Genomic DNA, 19,920 nt, shown 5'->3' on the forward strand with positions numbered 1-19,920 from the left:
TAAAGATAAAAATATGAAAATCCTGAGAAAGGTACACATGAAAAACAGCCACAAATGAAAAAGGAAAAATAAGATTCCTGTGGTCATACTGCCTAAATGAAATTGATTGATTAGTTTAAATATTTGGAAAATTTTAGCTTCTATATTATGTTTATTATTTTATTTATTTATTTTTTTAAATATTTATTTTATTATTATTTTTTAAAGGTTTATTTATTTATTTGACAGTGAGAGAGGGAACACAAGCAGGGGGGAATGGGAGAGGGAGAAGCAGGCTTCCCGCGGAGCAGGGACCCTGATGCAGGGCTTGATCCAGGAGCCTGGGATCGTGACCAGAGCCGAAGGCAAAAGCTTAACTGACTGAGCCACCCAGGCGCCCCAAAGATTTATTTATTTTCGAGAGCGCATGCGTGCGAGGGCATGAGTGGTGGGGGGAGGGGCAGAGGGAGAGGGAGAGAGACTCTTAAGCAGACTCGCTGCTGAGGGTGGAGCTCTAAGTGGGGGGGCTCTATCCCAGGACTCTGAGATCATGACCTGAGCTGAAATCAAGTTGGACACTTAACTAAGCCACCCCAGCATCCCTGTGTTTTTTATTTTAAAATATAGGGTAAAGCAAATAATTTTTTAAAAATCTAAGGTCATCTTTCTATAGAGCTCTCAAGGATTTGGAATAATGCCAAATGTACAAATAGAGCTTCCTACCACTCCCCCGACCAAAGTTTTTTTATTTAAATCGGAGAAGCAAAAATGCTTGTGTAGAAAGCAAAATTAAAAATAGCTAAGAGACAAAGACCCACAGACCACACCAGTTAGGCTGTGATTTCTTGTGTTTCCTATTTCATAGTTTGGGGGAATGACTTAGAGGAATCATCCTCTTTCATGATGATGATTAGGAAAGAAGATAATGCAGATTAGCACAAAGAGAGAGTAAAAGAAAAGAGCTCTCTAAAAAAGTAACCTAGAAAAGTAACATAGAAAACTTCTGTGAAGAAGTACACCTTTACCTATTGTATCTAGCCACTCAGGGCAGAGGCATAGAACTCTGCCCTGTGGGATGTATATGGAACCTGATAATGATTTTCTTCTATGTCTTTTAGAGCAGGAATCAGCAAACTATGGCCATTGAGTTAAGTTTGGTGCTGCTTATTTTTGAGTTGGGTTATAGCAGCTTATAGAGGCTTATAAGCAAAGATTTGGTTTACGTTTTTAAATGATTGGGAGAAAAAATTAAGAGTGTATTTTGTAATACACAAAAAGTAGAAAATTCAGTTATCATTGTCCATAAAAGTTGTTTTGAACAGTTGCACTTACTTGTTTATGTATTGTCTGTGGCACCTTTCGCACTATAACAGCAGAGGTCAGTAGTTGTGACAGATCTTACAGTCCACAAAGTCTAAAATATTCACTGTTTCACTCTTTGCAGAAAATATTTGCCTACCCCTGTGTTAGAAAGTATACTTTCTGTGTGGTGTAGTAGTAGGTATGTCATACTGCATTAGAATTGTGTACCTCATAATAGTATATAATCTTTTTTCAAAAGCTGATTCTGCTCTTCTTTTTGGGTTCAGAAATGATTTATTCTGATACCTTGCACTAACTACATCTGCAGTCATATCACAGCATTGTAATTGAATCTTATAATAATAATCCTAAATTGTGAAGTAAAGATTAAAATGTGAGCAGGCTTTGTTTAAGAAAAGCTTATTTCATTAATTTGAAGTAGCCACTAAAAATGTTAAATGTATAAACACTGGCAGCAAAATAGAAGTAAAGTAAGGTAAGCTGATTACAGTTTTTACATGTGCGTAATAACAAGGGCAGAGTTTTAGTTCTTTTTGCAATATGTAAAAAGCTAGCTTAAACCACTTTGAACTTACAAGGAAATTTATTGGAAAGAAACTGAGATATCCAAAATCAGGAATATAGCCAGGCTGCAGAAGGAAACCTAAACCTGTAGGAACCCTAAGTATCATTTTTCCTTCATTCGATTTATTTCTACTGCTTTTTTTTTTTTCTTTGCACAATGGCTTTCTTTGCTTTTCCAGGCACGTGACATAAGGTGACCTCTCTGTAATTTCTAGGTATTTCTATTTGTTCTTTAATTGCAGGCACAGCTCAGAATTAACCCAGGTTGTGGTCCCTTTACAGATTTCTGGGAGAAAGAATCTGGTCCAGGTAATCTTGGATCAGGTAATTTTTCTTATTTAGTCAGTTCTGACTAGGTCATGTAGTATAAACATGGTTTCTGTACCACTTGTGGAGAAGAGGGAAGTTCCCAGGAAAAAGAGATATAGTGAGTTGGGTATAATCACCCAAGGTTTTATCAGTATCACAGAGGGTAAAAACATGACTCAGTCTAGGAGGTATGTCAAATATGGAGGTAGTGTCAGATTTTGGACATGTAGGAGATTATATTTCACTGTTAAGATTCTGTGTGGAGAACTAGATGAAATTTTGAACATTTATGAAGTTTTACAGTGACTGAAATTTCATAGTGAAAAACCTGTATTTTTCATTTAAGACCCTGGTTCCTAAGTTTGCCTCATCACTGATTCTTAAGCCTTGGGAACACAGGAGAATCAGTAGCGGAAATTTTTCTTTTCCTTTTCATTTCTCCCTTCCTTCCTTCCTTTTTCTCTCTGTCTCTGTCCCTCTCTTCCCCTCTTGCTCCCCTCCAGTTTCTTTTTTTTAACAAATGTATAGACAGTTCACTGCCCCAGAAATTCTGATTTCAGTGGTCTAAAGTGGTGGATCCTTGATACCACTATATTTTAAAACTTACCTGAGTCTAATGTGCAGCCATTGTTCAGAATCCATAGCATTTATCACTGGATGCTTGTTATAAATTCAGAATCTCAAACCCTACCCAGGCCTACTGAAAGAGGATCTGCATTTTATTTATTTAAAGAATCTGCATTTTAATAAGATCCCCAGGCAGCTTGTATGTAGAGTAAAATTGGAGAAGCACTGTCTAGAATTAGTGAATATCTGGCAGTGGACCCAAGGGTTCCCTCAGACTGTAGTTCTCGAAGTGTGATCCCAGGACCATCTACAGTCACATGGGAGTTTGTTAAAAATGCACATTCTGAGCATCAACCTAGACTTTCTGAATAGGACACTGGGGAGGTGGGGGCAGCAATTTGTGGTTTAATGAGCTCTCCAGATGATTCTTAAACAGGGAGCATTGCACTAGGAGATTCAAGTAGGTATTGGGATTTGGAACCACTGGATTGAGAGAATCCTTTCTACAAGCTCTTTATAAAGAAATACTCCTGAGGTAAAGGGGCATTAATGTTGCAACTTAACTTTCAAATGATTTAACAAGCTAAAAAAGAAAAAAAAAAACTGTATGTGTCTATGGGTATTTGTAGAGAAAGGAAAAGCAAATATGGCAAAGGTTATTTTCTACCATAGCATTTATAAAAATGATACGAACTATGGGCACCTATCCAGGTCGCTCAGTCGGTTAAGTGTCCGACTCTTGATTTTGGCTGGGGTCATGAATCTTGGGGTCATGAGTTCCAGCCCTATGTTGGGCTCCGTGCTCAGCAGAGAGTCTCCCTCTGCCATGCCCTAGCTCATGCTCTCAATCTCTTTCTCTCTTAAAAAAAAAAAAAAAAAAGACCTAAGTTCAAGTAGAGTAACTAGTTTAAGGTAATTAGCCAGCAAGCAGGTGGCAAAACCAGAACTTGAGCCTCCATGCCCTTTGTACATTACCACAAGCTGGAGTTTGATGTTGTTTTTCATGTTAGCTTGCCTGAGTTCACCGTCCCAGGCATCTAGGAATGTGGCTGTGTTGCATTCTACAGGCCCAGGAGCAAACTTGAAAATTTAGTCATTGACTTCCATTATTATGACTAACTCTCCCCTCCCCCACCCCATCCCCTCCTTCCCTCCCACTCTCCTGTGTCATAGTTCCCTCCCTACCCCCTATTATCATCATTCTTATTATTAGACTTTGGGATCTGGGCATGTTCATATATTTTATTTTGGCTTCTAACAGAACCAAGTGTTCTTTGGTTTGAGTTGGGCATATGCAGAAAAATGCTTGATTTGTGTAGCCCAGACTTACTATTTCAGTTTTCAGGCCAGTTATTAACTAGATAGAGTTGCAAATTTGCCCTGATTTAGCATTGGTTTCAGAACAGTGGGAACTATTAAGTGTTTTACTTTTTAAAATACTGTACCTCATCCATAAAATGTGTTGATTAAAGATTGCTGTTAAATTGTCTCTCCTCCTGTAACATTTCTTAAAAGTTTTGATCCAAATTAGAATTAGATGAGTTCTTTAGGTTGTTGACTTTTTCTTTTTTTTTTATAGCAATAATTTATTCCTACCTGACGATTAAAGAAAAATCCTCTATAAGAATTGTTGACCTCATGGAGGTCTGCCTTTAATTGAACTCATGATGGCATTTTTATATAATGTGTAAAAGAGCATCCGGAGACAGAGCCAACATGGTGTTATTTGCTTTTATACAAATTAAATTGCCCTTGTGGCCCAGCATAAAATCTAAGTGCTAAGAGCAGTTATTTATTTTGACAACAGAATTAATTGAGCCTAAACAGTTGAGATTCCAGTTGTAGCAAACTATTCTTTCTGAGTCTCACTCTGGCTTTGGGACTGTCAAAAAAAGTAACTTGTCTTATGATTAAATAGCAGAATGATGGGCAGTGGACTGCATTTGAGGGAGATGCTGAATAAACTTTCTACTTGTGAAACATTTCAGAAGTGACATGCTGCAAGGGGGTCAGAATGCACATTGACATCCAGCTGAGCTGGCAGCTGGCACAGAGCCAGGCACGCAAAGCTTTGCTGTGTGAAGTGGCATGTGGAACATATGCCGTTTGATAAAGAAAATCTTTTTCATGCATGAGTTAATTTTTTAAAGGTATTTTTAGTTTTATACCAGAAATTTCATATTTCTGTCTTCAATAGAAAAGCTTATATGCTGAAGGTACTCAGTGTAAAACTTTTATATGTATTTTACAATTTGAAAGGATCTGGCATCTCATATTTCAGAAATGTTTGTGATTTTGAACAGCTTATTTTTATTGGACATTTCCCTATTCCAAATGAATTTTAAGGGGGTGTTTAGAAAAGATAAAGGGAAAAGCAATTGAGATATATCTGGTATAGGAAAAAGGTTTTGTGAGAAAAAAGTGTAGAATTCTTTTGGAGGGAACTTTGGTAGAGTTAAGGGGTGCCTTTGCTATTTCCATTTATATGAAAGCATCCAAAGATCTTAAAAATATATATATATCATATTTGCTAAGATGATGTTATAAAAGTCTTTCTAGATGCTCTGTTTTAAAATATTTGTAAATAATGCAATTTGTTTGGCACTGATTTTTTGTTTTGTTTTTCCTCTGTAGAATAAGCCCATAGCCTGAAGAATTGAGATTCTGTAAATCGTTACTGGGCACAGATTATGTGATATGTAACTGTAGGAGCTCTCAGATTTATTTGATAGGTGGTCATAGTCTCTTAAGGTTTATTAGTAAGTGATAAAGCTAATAATACATAATAAACTGTTGGTAATTTAGGTAGAGATTTTTCATTCTTCATAATTTTTACATCAGCTAGTTGCTAATTATCAGATGGACATACTACAGTTCTTTACCTTTAGAGATCTTTCAGTTTCATCTCTTTGTGAACTGTTAACTTAAGCCTCTAATGGATTTTAACAACAAGCTCATTTAATGAATTCTTAGCTTCCAGATTTGCAGAGTGGACTTGAAGTCTTTAAATTTTTAATTAGGCCATGTTCTGATTCTAAGGCTTTTTTGGGTGGAAGTAGTGAATGTATTTTTTTCTTTTTTTTGGTCACATATATATATATATCATAAGAATACTATAGTAAGAAAGGTATTGCTAATTAATTGATTAGGACTTTGTTTATCAACTCTTCTTTGAGTTTTTTTAAAGTTATTTTGCTTATCCCTAAATGTTAAAGTACTCTATTTGAATAGAAACCGGAACTGAAGAAGTAGATCTTAGATTTGGGGTCAGGAAGAAGGACATTTTAGCGAATATTTTTAGGTGTTCCTACTTGTAGAGAAATCTTTCTTTGTTAATCAGTGCCTTTCTTTTGTAATGGAATCATCAGTGGGAACTCTGATTATGAACTATCATAGGTACAGTTAAACTTAACGTCTCAAAAGAACCAATAACGAAATCTTCCAGTACTCTTCAAGCTCTATTTTTAAATTATTTGAAATAATATGTTGAACCTATTACTATTCATAAGTTATTTCAGAAAAATACTGGACTTGCTTAAATTTAAGTATTAAAAAACAGGGCTAAAATGACAGTTTAACAGAAGATAATTTTTTAGTCTGATACTTAGCTTTGGGGATGTTTCAGTAGAACAGTGATTCATGCTTTTGCTAACTTTCTTACTACCTAAATAATTTAGTATTCCATGTAAATGAAATATACCATTATATGGGATTTAAGGCTAGTCTTAGCAGATCTATTATTTTAGGGCTATTTTGTTTTTCAGCTGATAGCTATTTTATCATCTTCTTCCTCTCTGTAGTCTATCCCTCATACCAGTGCTAAATTAATTTTCTTGTAAGCCACTTTGCAGGGGCATGTGTGTATCACCTCACATGAAAACTCTTCCCATTACCTGCAAACTACAAGTTCACATTCCTTGACCCACTATACAGTTAGAGCATCACCACCTAGCTACTATGCAATTAGTGCATTTATTTATTCAGCAGATATTTGTTAAAGACCTATAATTTGCCAGTTCACAGTCGTCTACTAGACAAATTCCCAAGCTTACATTCTAGTAGTATTTACTTGTTGGTCTCCCTGCCCTCCCCATTAACAAAACCAAGGATTCAGCAACTGCCTTTTATTATGCTTGTTTTCTCTCAAGTATTCTGCAAGCTCCTTGAAAACAGAAACTACAGATTAGGTTTGTGTCACCAGTTCTGTAGTATCATATATAAAAGGTTTTCAGTAAATTGTGATCATAATAATAGGCTAGTCTCAGTTTTTGTCACTGTTAGGATTATTTGAATTTTAAAATTATTGATATTTTAATTAGTGCTATCAGATAACACTAGAACACATGTCAGGTCAGTTAAAAAGCTGTAATGGGATCTGATCTGATTGTTTCCCTCAACTTGCCTTTTTTTCTTTTTAATTTTTACTAGCAGTTGTTCATCTGTTTTTTGTTTGTTTAGGCCTTATTGAATTTGAAGAATGTGACCCCGCTAGTGCAGTTGAAGGTAAGTTGACTATTTGTAATAGTGTTAACTAGCTAATATCTTCTGTTATTGAATAAATAAAGAGTGGCTGTTATCCATTGGTGTCAGCCTGTCTGTGGAGTGATACAGAACATCTGAATGTGGTTTGAAGACCTACAGATAATATTCTTTACTTAATAAACAAACAGTAGGTTTGCCCAAAGGAATATTGAGTGTGTTAGAGTATATATCTTAAAAGATTAAATACAACATGTATTTATTTTCAAATATACATTGAGATTATTTTCTTTATTGACATCCATTTTAAACATTCTTATGTCATAAATATGAAAATGATCACTACACATTGATATAAGACTTACTCCTTTTTTTTTTAAGTTTTTATTTATTTGACAGAGACACAGCGAGAGAGGGAACATAAGCAGGTGGAGTGGGAGAGGGGGAAGCAGGCTTCCCACTGAGCAGGGAGCCCGATGCGGGGCTTGATCCCAGGAGCCTGGGATCATGACCTGAGCCGAAGGCAGACACTTAACGACTGAGCCACCCAGGGGCCCCAATATAAGACTTATTCTAAAGTGAGAAACATTTCAGTAATTAATGAGGTTATATATTAATGTTGTTATTACTGTCATTCAAAATGAGTGATGATGTGACTTGGAGAAAGGGTTCACAAGATCAAGAGTCCCATGCTCCTCTGACTGAGCCAGCCAGGTACCCCTCTTCCTGTTTAAATGGATGATTTTCATAGTATGAAACCTAAGAGATACCTACTATTTTTGTCATATTTTATGTATCTCACTTTGTGAGCTACTAGAAGTAATTTGAAAACAATCTTCTATTTTTTTTCTTCCAACATTTATGTAAGAATTTGGAGAAAAGGTTTGCTGTTGTGTATAAGGTTCTCATTGGAGAAGTCAGGGGCTCTGGTGCCTAGACTTTTTTTTCTTTAAGAGAGGGGGTGGGACAGGGAGGGTTAGAGGGGGAGAAAGAGAGAGAGTTTTTTTTTTTCTTTCAAGATTTCATTTAAATTCAAGTTCTCATATAGTGTAATATTAGTTTCAGGGGTAGAATTTAGTGATTCATCAGTTGCATGTAATACCCAATTCTCATTACATCAAGTGCCTTCCTTAATGCCCATCACCTAGTTACCCCATCCCCCCACTCACTTCCCCTCCAGCAACCCTCAGTTGCCTGTATCTAAGAGTCATGAAGCACCTGGATGGCTCAGTGAGTTAAGCATCTGCCTTGGGCTCAGGTCATGATCCCGGGGTTTGGGATTGAGCCCTGCATCAGGCTCCCTGCTCAGCAGGGAGTCTGCTTCTCCCTCTCCCTCTGCCCATTCCCCCCCCTCCCCGCTTGTGCGCTCTCTCTCACTCTCTCAAATAAATAAATAAAATCTTAAAAAAAAAAAAGCCTCTTAGGGTTTGCCTCCCTCTCTTTATCTTATTTTATTTTTTCTTCCTTTCCCCTATGTTCATCTGTTTTGTTTCTTAAATTCCACATATGAGTAAAGGCATATGGTATTTGTCTTTCTCTGACTGACCTAATTCGCTTAGCATAATACACTCCAGTTCCAGGAGAGAGAAAATCTTTTTTTTTTTTTTTTTTAAGATTTTTATTTATTTTTTTGACAGAGAGAGAGAGAGAGACAGCGAGAGAGGGAACACAAGCAGGGGGAGTGGGAGAGGGAGAAGCAGGCTTCCCTGCCGAGCAAGGAACCCGATGCAGGACTCGATCCCAGGACCCTGGGATCATGACCTGAGCCGAAGGCAGACGCTAAACGGCTGAGCCACCCAGGCGCCCCGAGAGAGAAAATCTTAAGGAGGCTCCTCAGCCAGTGTGGGGCCCATTGCTGGGCTAGATCTCATGACCTGAGCTGAGATCATGACCTGAGTTTACAACCCCAAGTTGTAAAGTGGAGTGAGATCATGACCTGAGCTGAAATCAAGAGTTGGACGCTTAACCATCTGAGCCACCCAGGCGCCCTGGTGTCTAGACTTCTTATAGTTCCTAACTTCTTAAGTTCCTGTAAGCAATAATTATTTAAGTTCTCTGTACTTCAGCTTTCTTTGTTGTAAAATGTGGATAGTAGGGGTACCTGGGTGGCACCTCAGATCCTGATTCATAAATATATTGATCAACAAGTTATTTTTTCTGTAACAATATATATTTATTTTAAGGTATAAAACCAAGGAAAAGAAAGACTTTTGGTTTGCCAGGGATAATTAAAAAGGAAAAGGATGCAGAGTCTGTGTAAGTATATTACATATTGTCAAAATCCTCTGTTACTAAGAATAAGACTGTTGTTTTGAATTTGAGAAGAAAAAATTCCATCAGAAATAACTCATAATATGTATGTCTAAGGTTTGAAAAATATAGTTTTCTAAATACATTTACTAGCTCCTCTGGCTTTAGATAAAAGTGTTAACTTTACTTATTGTTTTAAAATTTTAAGATGAAAGCTTTAGTGTCTTGAAATTGAAACTTTAAAGGTACCCTTTTTATAAACTGATACATGCATATTTTAAAAAACCAAAGTGCAGAGGAAACTAAAAATTCTTCTAAGTCTTAATGCGAAAGAAAAAAGCCATGGTCAACAATTTAATGAAAATCCTTCTAGACAAGTCTAAACATAGAGGCACACAGCGATATATGTACACATAAATAGAAAATAGGGGAGAACAAAGGTGCTAACATGTCTTAAACATTTATACTAGGTCATCAATTTTTAGATGGGGGATGGAGTATAAATATGATTTACGTATTTTAAAAATTAATATACAAAGAATATATAATTTGCATATAATAAATACAACAAGTATTGGGTAAATGAAGTTTTCTACCTTGGCTACACATTAGAACCACGGGGAAAATTAAAATAGATATATTTGTCAGGCCCCACCTCAGACCAATTAAACCAGATTCTCAGGGTGTGAGGCCGAGCATAATTTTGGTTTGGTTTGGTTTTAAGCAGCCTGTCTGATTCCTAACATACACTTAGGGTTGAGAATCTCTAAGAGTTATGATTTACAAGAGACAAACTGGAATCTTTCTTTCTCTAATTTCTCGACCTTATATAGATTGACAGGATGCTAATCAAATCTTAAATGATTTGTTAACTGCGTAACACTGGCTGAAAATTTGTTTAAAATCCCTACTTCTCTAGCATAATAAGTAGAGCTGTTATAGGCACTCATATTTTCAGTATAAGAGAACAGTTTGTGCTTTGGGTGTTCTTATCTCCTACCTAGTTAGATTCTTTTTATCTGAGTTTCTCAGAGTGTCTAACCGCCCCAAATTTCTGTTTCTTCCTCTCTCCCAAGTTTTACTTGGTTAACAAATTAAGACCAAGTGCAAAGTAATTTATATCTGTAGTTACCATCTCATCTGCAAATGTCTTTTCAGCATTTATGAAGCGGGTATTTTGCTAAGGAGATGGAATCCAATCTATTTTTATAACATTGGAAATACTTACGGAAATCTAAAGAGTTGATTTGTAAGTGAAATTATAAATGTGGCCAGTTCATCTGTGGGTATATTGTAAAAAATAAAGGCCTTAAATTCCAATATTTTTATAATATATGGTTTTCACAGCTGTCCAGGGAGTGTACAATATTTTTGCTTATTCTGTGTTTTATTTTATTTTTTTTGAAGATTTTATTTATTTATTTGACAGAGACACAGTGAGAGAGGGAACACAAGCAGGGGGAGTGGGAGAGGGAGAGGCAGGCTTCCCGTGGAGCAGGGAACCCGATGCGGGGCTCGATCCCAGGACCCTGGGATCATGACCTGAGCCGAAGGCAGATGCTTAACGACTGAGCCACCCAGGCGGCCCTTATTCTGTGTTTTTAAAATAGTTTTTCATGGTCAGTAATTTGCCAGTACTATCATTAGGCCACTTGGATATTGGAATGTTTTTTTACAAACACTGAGAAGACCAGAGCCAAAAACCAGTGCTTAAACAACTGCATCATGATTGCGTTATTTCAACACTTGCAGGCAGGAAAAATGTTAGAAATCGCTTTGTTTGAAATGCCTGAGGCTCATGGCAATGCTTCTTCGCATAGCCTGAAGGCTTGAAATACCAGCAATTGTGGAAGAGGGGTCCTGCTCAGAGCTTGCTCAGAGCTTGCTCTTCCTGGGGCTTCAACTGCAGGTCTCATTGCAGCCCACTGTGAAAGCAAACAGATGAGTGCTTCGCCACAAAGACTGGAGAGCTCTGGCTAAAAGCCAGAGAATAAACTGTTTGGAACTTTGACACTTGTGTATCTTTTTAAAAAAGAAGGAAGTAGAAGTGCTCCAGTATCTTAAATGATTTGATTCCGTAGATGCATTGAATTTATTATTATGGTGCCTTTTCTGGAACATTTCCTCCGAGTATGCATAGGAATATACCAGTAATAAGGAAGCTCTTTTTCAAAACTTGCAATTTTAAGTGACGTTTAAATGGCTATAAAGACACAAGAGGCTTGCGTTTACCCTCTTTGGTGCTTCCATTTGGATTAAGAGCAGTGTAGTCATCTACCTCTATTTTCAATATTTCAGTCTATTCCATCCTGTCTTCCTTTAACAAAATTCTTCAGTTTGTAGATTTTTCTCTGGTTTGTGCTTAGTCTTTGGGTAGATAGAGATGACCTATTTATCCTATATATTAATTTAGTACTTTTTATTATTGTTCATTGGGCTCTCAAGGTATACTTAATACGTATGTTTTCAGTCTCTTATTGAAGTGGCAGATTCTGATATTATATGCATTAACTGTCTCAGGCCACCGAATATGTAACTAATCCAAATGCCTTTTAAATGTTCACTCTAATTTTTGTTAGTCAATTTATTCTAGAATATGAATATAGAAATTTTTCTAACCTTATTCCTCATGGCCTCAGTGTCTTTATGGAGTTAGGTCTTTATTTGGTTGAGAAAGTTGGTCTACTTTATGTTTTAGTTTTACATTCAAAACACTTCGCTAGTTTATATCCAAATTAATATTTATCAGTTAAAAGATAAAATACCAGTTTTCAACAACTTACTATATTAGACCAGAAAGCTTTTTCAAGCAGAATTCTGACTACTCATTTAACATAAATGGAGAAAAATGGTTTGGCTTCTATATATATGCTAGCTACGGATATTACTTCAAATAAAACTGAAGTTTTAACAAGAATATATTGTAAAATATTATTTACTTATATTTATCAATTAATAAAATTACAGACTTTTTTAAAAAGCTAAGCTTTCTTCTTAGAATTTCTTTTTTACAACTTTCTCTACCTGAAGAATTAAAAGCCAGTAGCAATCCTTGTAGGACTGACCGCTTCCTTTATATGATTCATGTGTATACTCATGGAAAATAAGTGCTTTTGAAGTACAAATTTTTAAAATACTTGTAAGCTGTTTGAGTTGTATTTTGCCATGTATTATGGATATAGGAATGCCTTCTTTTGAACTTTAAAATCATTTGGTATATTTTAATCCTCATGATTTGATTTTTCTAAGTATCTTTGTAAAGTTTAAATAGAAGTTATGTTTAAATAACGTAAACACTTTCAATATACTATAATTACAGATCTGCTAGTTGATTATTTCTAATATTTTGTTTATTTTAATAGGGAATGCCCTGATGCAGATTCACTTGTAAGTTGATTTTACTTTGATATAAACCATGTACATTAGCTGTTTTCATTAGGAATAACCAATATATTTGGGTTGAGTTGTTAACAAATCTTTCCAAGAAAAATAGTAACCAGCTTATTGTAAATTTACTATTAAAATTATTTTACAGATGCATTTTTGGCTTTATATTACTAGATGTTTTTCTATTAAATAGAAGGTAGTTCTGCCTACCTTTGTAAAGTGGACATTTTACTTTTAAAATTTGCATGATACCATACCATATTGCTTTTTCTTGGGAAATATGCCAGATCTCAGATCTGCATACTTTATTTTAAAATGTGATGCTCTTACTACTGTATTCCTGATCATTAAAATATTATTTTATCTATTCAAGCATTTGAGTTTTAAGAGATTATCAGTTTAGAAAAACATAATAATAATCATGGTCAGTATTTTTCTGTGCTTTTTGTTTTGTAGAAAGTTTGTTTATATTTTTTATTTAAATATATTTCTTTATATATAATTGAGGAAGACATTAAATGGAGCTCCTTGCGGTTACAGTGGGAGAGTAGATTTATGAAATGATGTAAGTAATGAGTAGACAGACACATTTTTCAAATTGTTCATTAGACTCTGGTCATGTTGCTAAGTGTAGTAGAGTCCAGCTGTCTGTCTCCTTTGCTTATTGTTCTTGCTTGCATAATTACTGTGTTTTTTGGTCCCAAGTCATTTTGATCTTTTATAGCATAATGGTGTACCAAGATAAAGATATTTTGTGAAATACTGTGTTTTATGTAACTTAAATAAAACTAGTATGTTTTCTTTAAAATAAGGAAATTATGATTTCTTAGTAAATGTATAGTGAAAATAGAAAAATAGATTTCTAGTGAGCTCTAGGGTTAAAATCATCAGAGTGTTTTAGAATTACATTTAATTTACCAATTGTCTGTTTTGATACTCTTGGTTTACTAATTAATGAAAAACTTAGCAGATGTGTTTGACATTTACTTTAGTATTCATCATGCATTTCATTTTGGAATTATTTATGCATAGAATTTATTTGATGATTGCAGTATTGAATTAACTACTTTAATACTTCATGTTTTATATATACTCCCTTAAATAAAACATTTGTAATCCTGTCAGCTCATTGATACTATTCTATAATGATCAGTATTAACCAATTTTGAACTTTTAATCAGTACTTGTCTGGAATTAGAAAAGGACTTTTAAGAGGATGCATAAGGCTAATGCCATATAAGAAATGATTGATAAATTTGTGTAGAAAGAAAACATCTAAAATTTAAAAAAAATACATCATTGAAGAATTTGATTCAGTAAAGATAAATTGCCAGAGTATATTTGCAAGACATGTAACAAGGGGCTACTTTCCTCTATAAAGTTTATACAAATCATTACTAAAGGTGAGCACTGTCCCAGTAGGAAAAGGGCATCATGATAAAAAGAAGCTATTTTCATAAAAAGAAATAGAAGTGGTAAATAACCATAAGAAATGTTGTTCAGAATAGTAGTCTCATTCTGATGCAAATTAGAATGAAATTCCTATATTTACCTATCATTGGCAAAAGTTTTGGTATATTCATATTATTGGTAGGAATGTAAATTGATATAATCTGTCTTATGGGTAGTTTGGCAAGTGTCTTCTCAAATAAGAAATGCATGTTCTTTTTGACTCTCCAGTCCTACTGCTTGAGGTTTACTGTTATGGCTATATTCACAAATTATATGTATGTGCTTGATCAAGATACATGCATACAGTAGTTGCTCCCCCCCTCCCTCCGCCTTATCTGAGGTTTCGCTTTCCATGGTTGAAGTTACTCATGGTCAATTGTGGTTCAGAAGCAGATGATCCTCCTTCTGATATATCATCAGAAGGTCATTAGTAGCCTAACACTACGTCACAGTGCCTGCTACATCATTTACGTCATGTCATCTCATCATGTAGGTATTTTATTATCTCACATTACAAGAAGGGTGAGTACAGTAAAATAAGATATTTTGAGAGAGACCACATTCACATAACTTTTTTTTTTTTTTTTAAGATTTTATTTATTTATTTGAGAGAGAGAGCATGAGCAGGGTGAGGAGCAGAGGGAGAGGGAGAAGCAGACTCCCTGCTGAGCAGGGAGCCTTGATGATGCATGATGTGGGTCTTGATCCCAGCACCCTGGGATCATGACCTGAGCTGAAGGCAGGTGCTTCACTGACTGAGCTACCCAGGCACCCCATCACATAACTTTTATTATAGTATATTGTTATAACTGTTATATTTTATTATTAGTTATTGTTGTTACCCTCTTATTGTGCCTAAAAAAAAATCTCTTACTGTGTCTAATTTATAAATTGAACTTTATCATAGGTATGTATGTGTAGGAAAAAACATACTGTATATAGGATTCATTATTGTCCCCAGTTTCAGGCATCCACTGGAGTGTGGGAATGTATCCTCCCTGGATAAGGGAGACTAGAAGGAGGGAGGGAGAAGTAGAAGCAGATGTTTATTTCAACATTGTTTGTATTAACTCAACACTGAAAACACCCATCAAAATGGACATTGGTTAAATAAATTATTAAACATTCACTGTAGTAGTCAGATGTTATAGAATTAGGTTGCCCTGCCTGCTGATACGGAAAGAGCTTACTAAAGAAAAGCAAGTATGGTTTTTAAGTAATTGCTGTTTTAAAAATATAAATGGGTAGATATCTTTGTTCTTTTTGTTTTTTTTTTAAAGAATGTGTTACCAGATCCTTAAATGTGGTTACCTTTGGGGAGCGGGATTATAGTGGTGGTCCGCAGGGAGAAAAGGCTTTCATTCTTTGTTTTATTTATGGCCTATTATTATTTATTTATGACTTTTTTTTTATGGCTAGTCTTTTTGTTTTTTGGTTTTCTTTAATGTAGGCCTATACCTAACGTGGGACTTGAACTCACGATCCCGAGGTCAAGAGTTGCATGCTCTACTGACTTAGCCAGCCAGGCTCCCCTATGGCTAGTCTTAATAATTACTTTAAAAACAGCCATAGTCTGCCTTGTTAGGGAAATTATTGTTTAATTTCTGTTCCTTTTTTAAATGGTCTGTGTAATTAAAAAATTATTTTGAGGGACTGTATGTTTCAAAGGTTGACCAAGTAAGTGTGAATTGCTCTTTTCTTTTAGTTTTAGCCAATCTCCCCATTGTAAACAGAGATTGAGGAATATTCCACTAACTAGAGAGCTCTGTCCAAGCCTATTTTTTTAAGTCACTACCACCACTATCCAAAACTGCCTTTAAGATAGTTGGGTGAAGTTACATGCTCTTTTTTTCATACTGCTTTGGCCTAATGTTTTCTCTAGCAGTGTAGGGTCTTTAAATAGGAATCATGGATTGAGTGGACAAAGGTGTAAACAGGTATTGTGTAAGTTTTTATTAATAACAAGTTTCTATGAATAGTTTAGCATTGAAAACCTAATATGCTGAGAATCATGATTTATTTTGAAGTAATCAATTTATAGTAAGTTTCAAAGATAGTGCAGAGCAGTCCCATGTACCTTTCACCTGCTTTCTCCTGATAACTTCTTGCAGAAATACAGTATAGTATCACAACTAGGATACTGACACTAATACAGACAAAGCAGAACATTTCCATTACCACAAGGGTCTGTTGTGCGGATTGCTCTTTTAGAGCCATTTCTCTTCCATCACTTAGCTTCTGGCAACAGCTAATCTTTTCTCCATTTTTATAATATTGTCATTTCAAGAATGTTATTTAAGTGGAATCCTATTATAACCTTTTCAGATTGGCTTTTTTTTTTTTTTTTAATTTTTTATTTATTTGACAGCGTGAGAGCAAGAACACAGCAGGGGGAGTGGGAGAGGGAAAAGCAGGCTTCCCAGTGAGCAGGGAGCCCGATGTGGGGCTTGATCTGGGATCATGACCCGAGCTGAAGGCAGACGCTCAACGACTGAGCCACCCAGGCGCCCTAGATTGGCTTTTTTCATTCAGCATAATTCTTTGGTTTCTTCTAGATTATTGTGTGTATGAATAGTTTTTTGTTGAATAGTATTCCATGATACAGACGCACTAAAGTTTGCTTTAACCATTCACCTATCATAGGACATTTAGTTATTTCTAATTTTTGGCTCTTAGAAAAAAGTTGCTTTGAAGAATCATGTATGGACAGTGTCTCTCTATGACCCTGGTAATTTTCTTTCTGAAGTCTGTTTTATCTAACAGAAGGACAATCATTCTATTCACCCCACCTTTTTTTTAATGTTTACATGGTATATTTTTTCCATTATTTTACTTTCAACCTACCTATATTGTTACATATGAAGTGAGTTTCTTATGTGCTGTAGATAGCATCTAGTTGGGTCATGTTTTTTAATCTGTTCTGCCAATCTGTCTTTCGTTACATTTGGACAATTTATATTTAACATAATTATTGACATATCAGGGCTAAGTATGTCATTTTTTGTTTTCTGTTTTTGTTTTTGTTTTCTTTTTCCTGTCTTCCCTGTGGGTTATTTGAACCTTTTTTTACAACTCCATTATGATTTATAGTTTTTTAGCATATAATTTTGTAAGATTTTTTAAATGGTTCCTCTAGTTCACTCTCTAGTACCTTCAGATAGTTTTGTTGTTTTTTTTTTTTTATGACCAGAGTTTATAGTTGTAATCTTCAAGAAGTTCGTCCATAAGCCCCTTCTCAGCCCTATAGAAAACAGCTCAGTATTCATCGGGGAGGTTATGTGCTATGGTGAGCACTGTGAATTGTGTAAGACTGATGAATCACAGACCTGTACCCCTGAAACAAATAATGCATTATATGTTAATAAAAAAAAGAAAACAGCTCAGTATTATTTGAAATTATTACATGTACTGTATAATGTATTGTAAACAAATTTAAAAGTAGTATCAGCAAATCCTTAGAACTTCTAGGGGATTAAACATCTGGTATGTTTCTAGGGTACTGGGAATAAAAATCAAGTATTTTATAAAAACCTTAATTCTGACTTCTAATGAATTCACATTTGGTAAAGTTTATTTTTTAAAGTATTTTTAAATATTATTTGCATAAAAGCAAGCCATATGTAGAACTCAAAATACTCTAGTTCTAGGGATGTAACTATATACTTGTCATCTTTTTAATATATGGAATCTGCTCTTTACTATTAGATTTTTCATTTGTAGATTTTAATCCAGTCTATTAACTCACTGCTGGCTACAGTAGACTTTTTATTCAGATTGGAAGCTGTAGCCATGTAAATTCTGTTCTTAGTTCTCCTTGACTTTGTGCTGTGCCTTTTGTTGAGCTTAAGCAGGTGAGTGGAGGAAGAACAGCGAACTTTACCAGTAGAAGAATACTGGCTCTCCATTTGCAACTGATCGCTTGGCATTTCTTGCTGATCTTTTTTTTTTTTTTTAACTTTTTGGAATTGTTTTATTCTTGTATTTTTTTTTTGTAAGTTAGAAGTTATTTCTGGGGTGCCTGGGTGGCTCAGTCGGTTAAGCATCTGCCTTCGGCTCAGGTCATGATCTCAGGGTCCTGGGATTGAGCCCCACATGGGCTCCCTGCTCAGAGGGAGTGGGGGAGGTCTGCTTGTCCCTCTCCCTCTGCCCGTCCCTCTCCCTCTGCCCATCCCTCTGCAGGTGCTCGCTCTCTCTCAAATAAATAAAATCTTAAAAAAAGTTTCCAAATAAAAACACTTGTATACCCTTAACTTTTTATTACATTTGCTGTAACAGTTGCATTCTTCTTACATGCGTGTGTTCATGTGTGTATAAGTTTTTTTCTGATCCATTTCACTATAAATTCTATACATTATGGCCCTTCATGCCTAACTACTTAAATATTCCTAAAAACAGGAATATTATCTCAACATAGCATACTTAGAGAAGTGTCCCTCCTTGACTTCATCATCATCCCTTGGAGGTAACCAACTTCATTGTATTCTGATTTCTCCTTCCAGTGGCTTTCTTCCCATAAAGATAAGCAGGTATCTGTGTTTTTAAATTTTCCCATCTTTCTTACTTCTAGGGTTTTTTCAATTAGCAGTATTTCCTATAAGTCATTTCAGTGAGTTCATGGAAACTTTTTTTCATTTTTTAAAAAATAATTAAATGGTACTCTGTTTTCTGTATGTACTATAGTTTATTCAACTATGCTTGGACATTTAGGTGCTTTCCAGCAATTCTGAATTACAAATAATCTTTGATGAATAAACTTGTTGCATATGTGTGTTTAAATTGTTGGGGTGTATCTTTAGGGTAAATTCCTAGAAATTGAATTTCTGGGTGGGAGAGTAATAAATACATACCTGTTTTTGTTAGATAATGCTAAATTTCTCTCTGTAGGGATTGTACCATTTTGTATTTATACCAGCAAAGTATAAGAGTACATTTTCCCACAGTTTGCTAACGGAGTGTATTTTTGAGCATCTGAATTTTTGCCTGTCTCATGTAAGGGACAATATTTTAGTGTAGTTTTAATTTTTTTGGTCATCTTTCATTTCTGTTTTTTTTAATTCTGTATTTTTGATAAAATTTCCATTTATTTAACCTGCCAGTCCTCTGATTTCATCATCTCTCATTTCCAGACACATACAGTCTTGTGCTTTTATTTCTTCACTTTAAAGAATTGGGTGAAATTTTGGTTACAGAACTGCCTGGTGTTCCTGCCTGAATACCTGTTCTCTTCCTTGTAGTGTTTCTCCCCTTTCATTTTGCAGTGCTTTTCTCTTTCAGACAAGTGAAGTACAGAATGTGAGCTGAAGTTAACTTAACCAAAAAGATAGAACTTTCCCAGTGTTACTAATTTTATGAACCTGTTGTTATTTGATAAATGATGTAGCTGCTGTAAAAGGTAAAGCTGTTTTGCTAATCTTTTATATTTCTGTAGTTGGAGCCATCATTATAGTAAGTCTTTTTCTTCTTCCCATAGAACATTCCTGATGTAGATGAAGAAGGCTATAGTATAAAACCAGAAGCAAATCAGAATGATATCCTTTTATGATCTGGATATTCCTATGGATTGTGTGTATAAGTAGACCATTATAACACAGTATTCTGTTGTTTAAAAAT

At 35.1% G+C, this 19,920-nt stretch overlaps 1 protein-coding gene across 2 annotated transcripts in view; it reads left to right on the forward strand.

Moving 5' to 3' along the window:
* Positions 1–19,920, forward strand: part of FCHO2 (FCH and mu domain containing endocytic adaptor 2) — a 127,346-nt gene that overhangs the window by 64,910 nt on the left and 42,516 nt on the right. For both annotated transcript variants that reach the window (XM_035014624.1, XM_035014623.1), the window contains exons 9-12: positions 7,201–7,245; positions 9,405–9,477; positions 12,834–12,858; positions 19,781–19,838. In XM_035014624.1, the coding sequence (XP_034870515.1) occupies positions 7,201–7,245; positions 9,405–9,477; positions 12,834–12,858; positions 19,781–19,838 (201 nt within the window). The remainder of the gene's footprint in view (positions 1–7,200; positions 7,246–9,404; positions 9,478–12,833; positions 12,859–19,780; positions 19,839–19,920) is intronic.

This window comes from Mirounga leonina, unplaced genomic scaffold, assembly GCF_011800145.1.
Source record: "Mirounga leonina isolate KUSES-001 unplaced genomic scaffold, KU_Mleo_1.0 Mir_168, whole genome shotgun sequence".
In the NCBI taxonomy this organism is placed as follows: Eukaryota; Metazoa; Chordata; class Mammalia; order Carnivora; family Phocidae; genus Mirounga; species Mirounga leonina.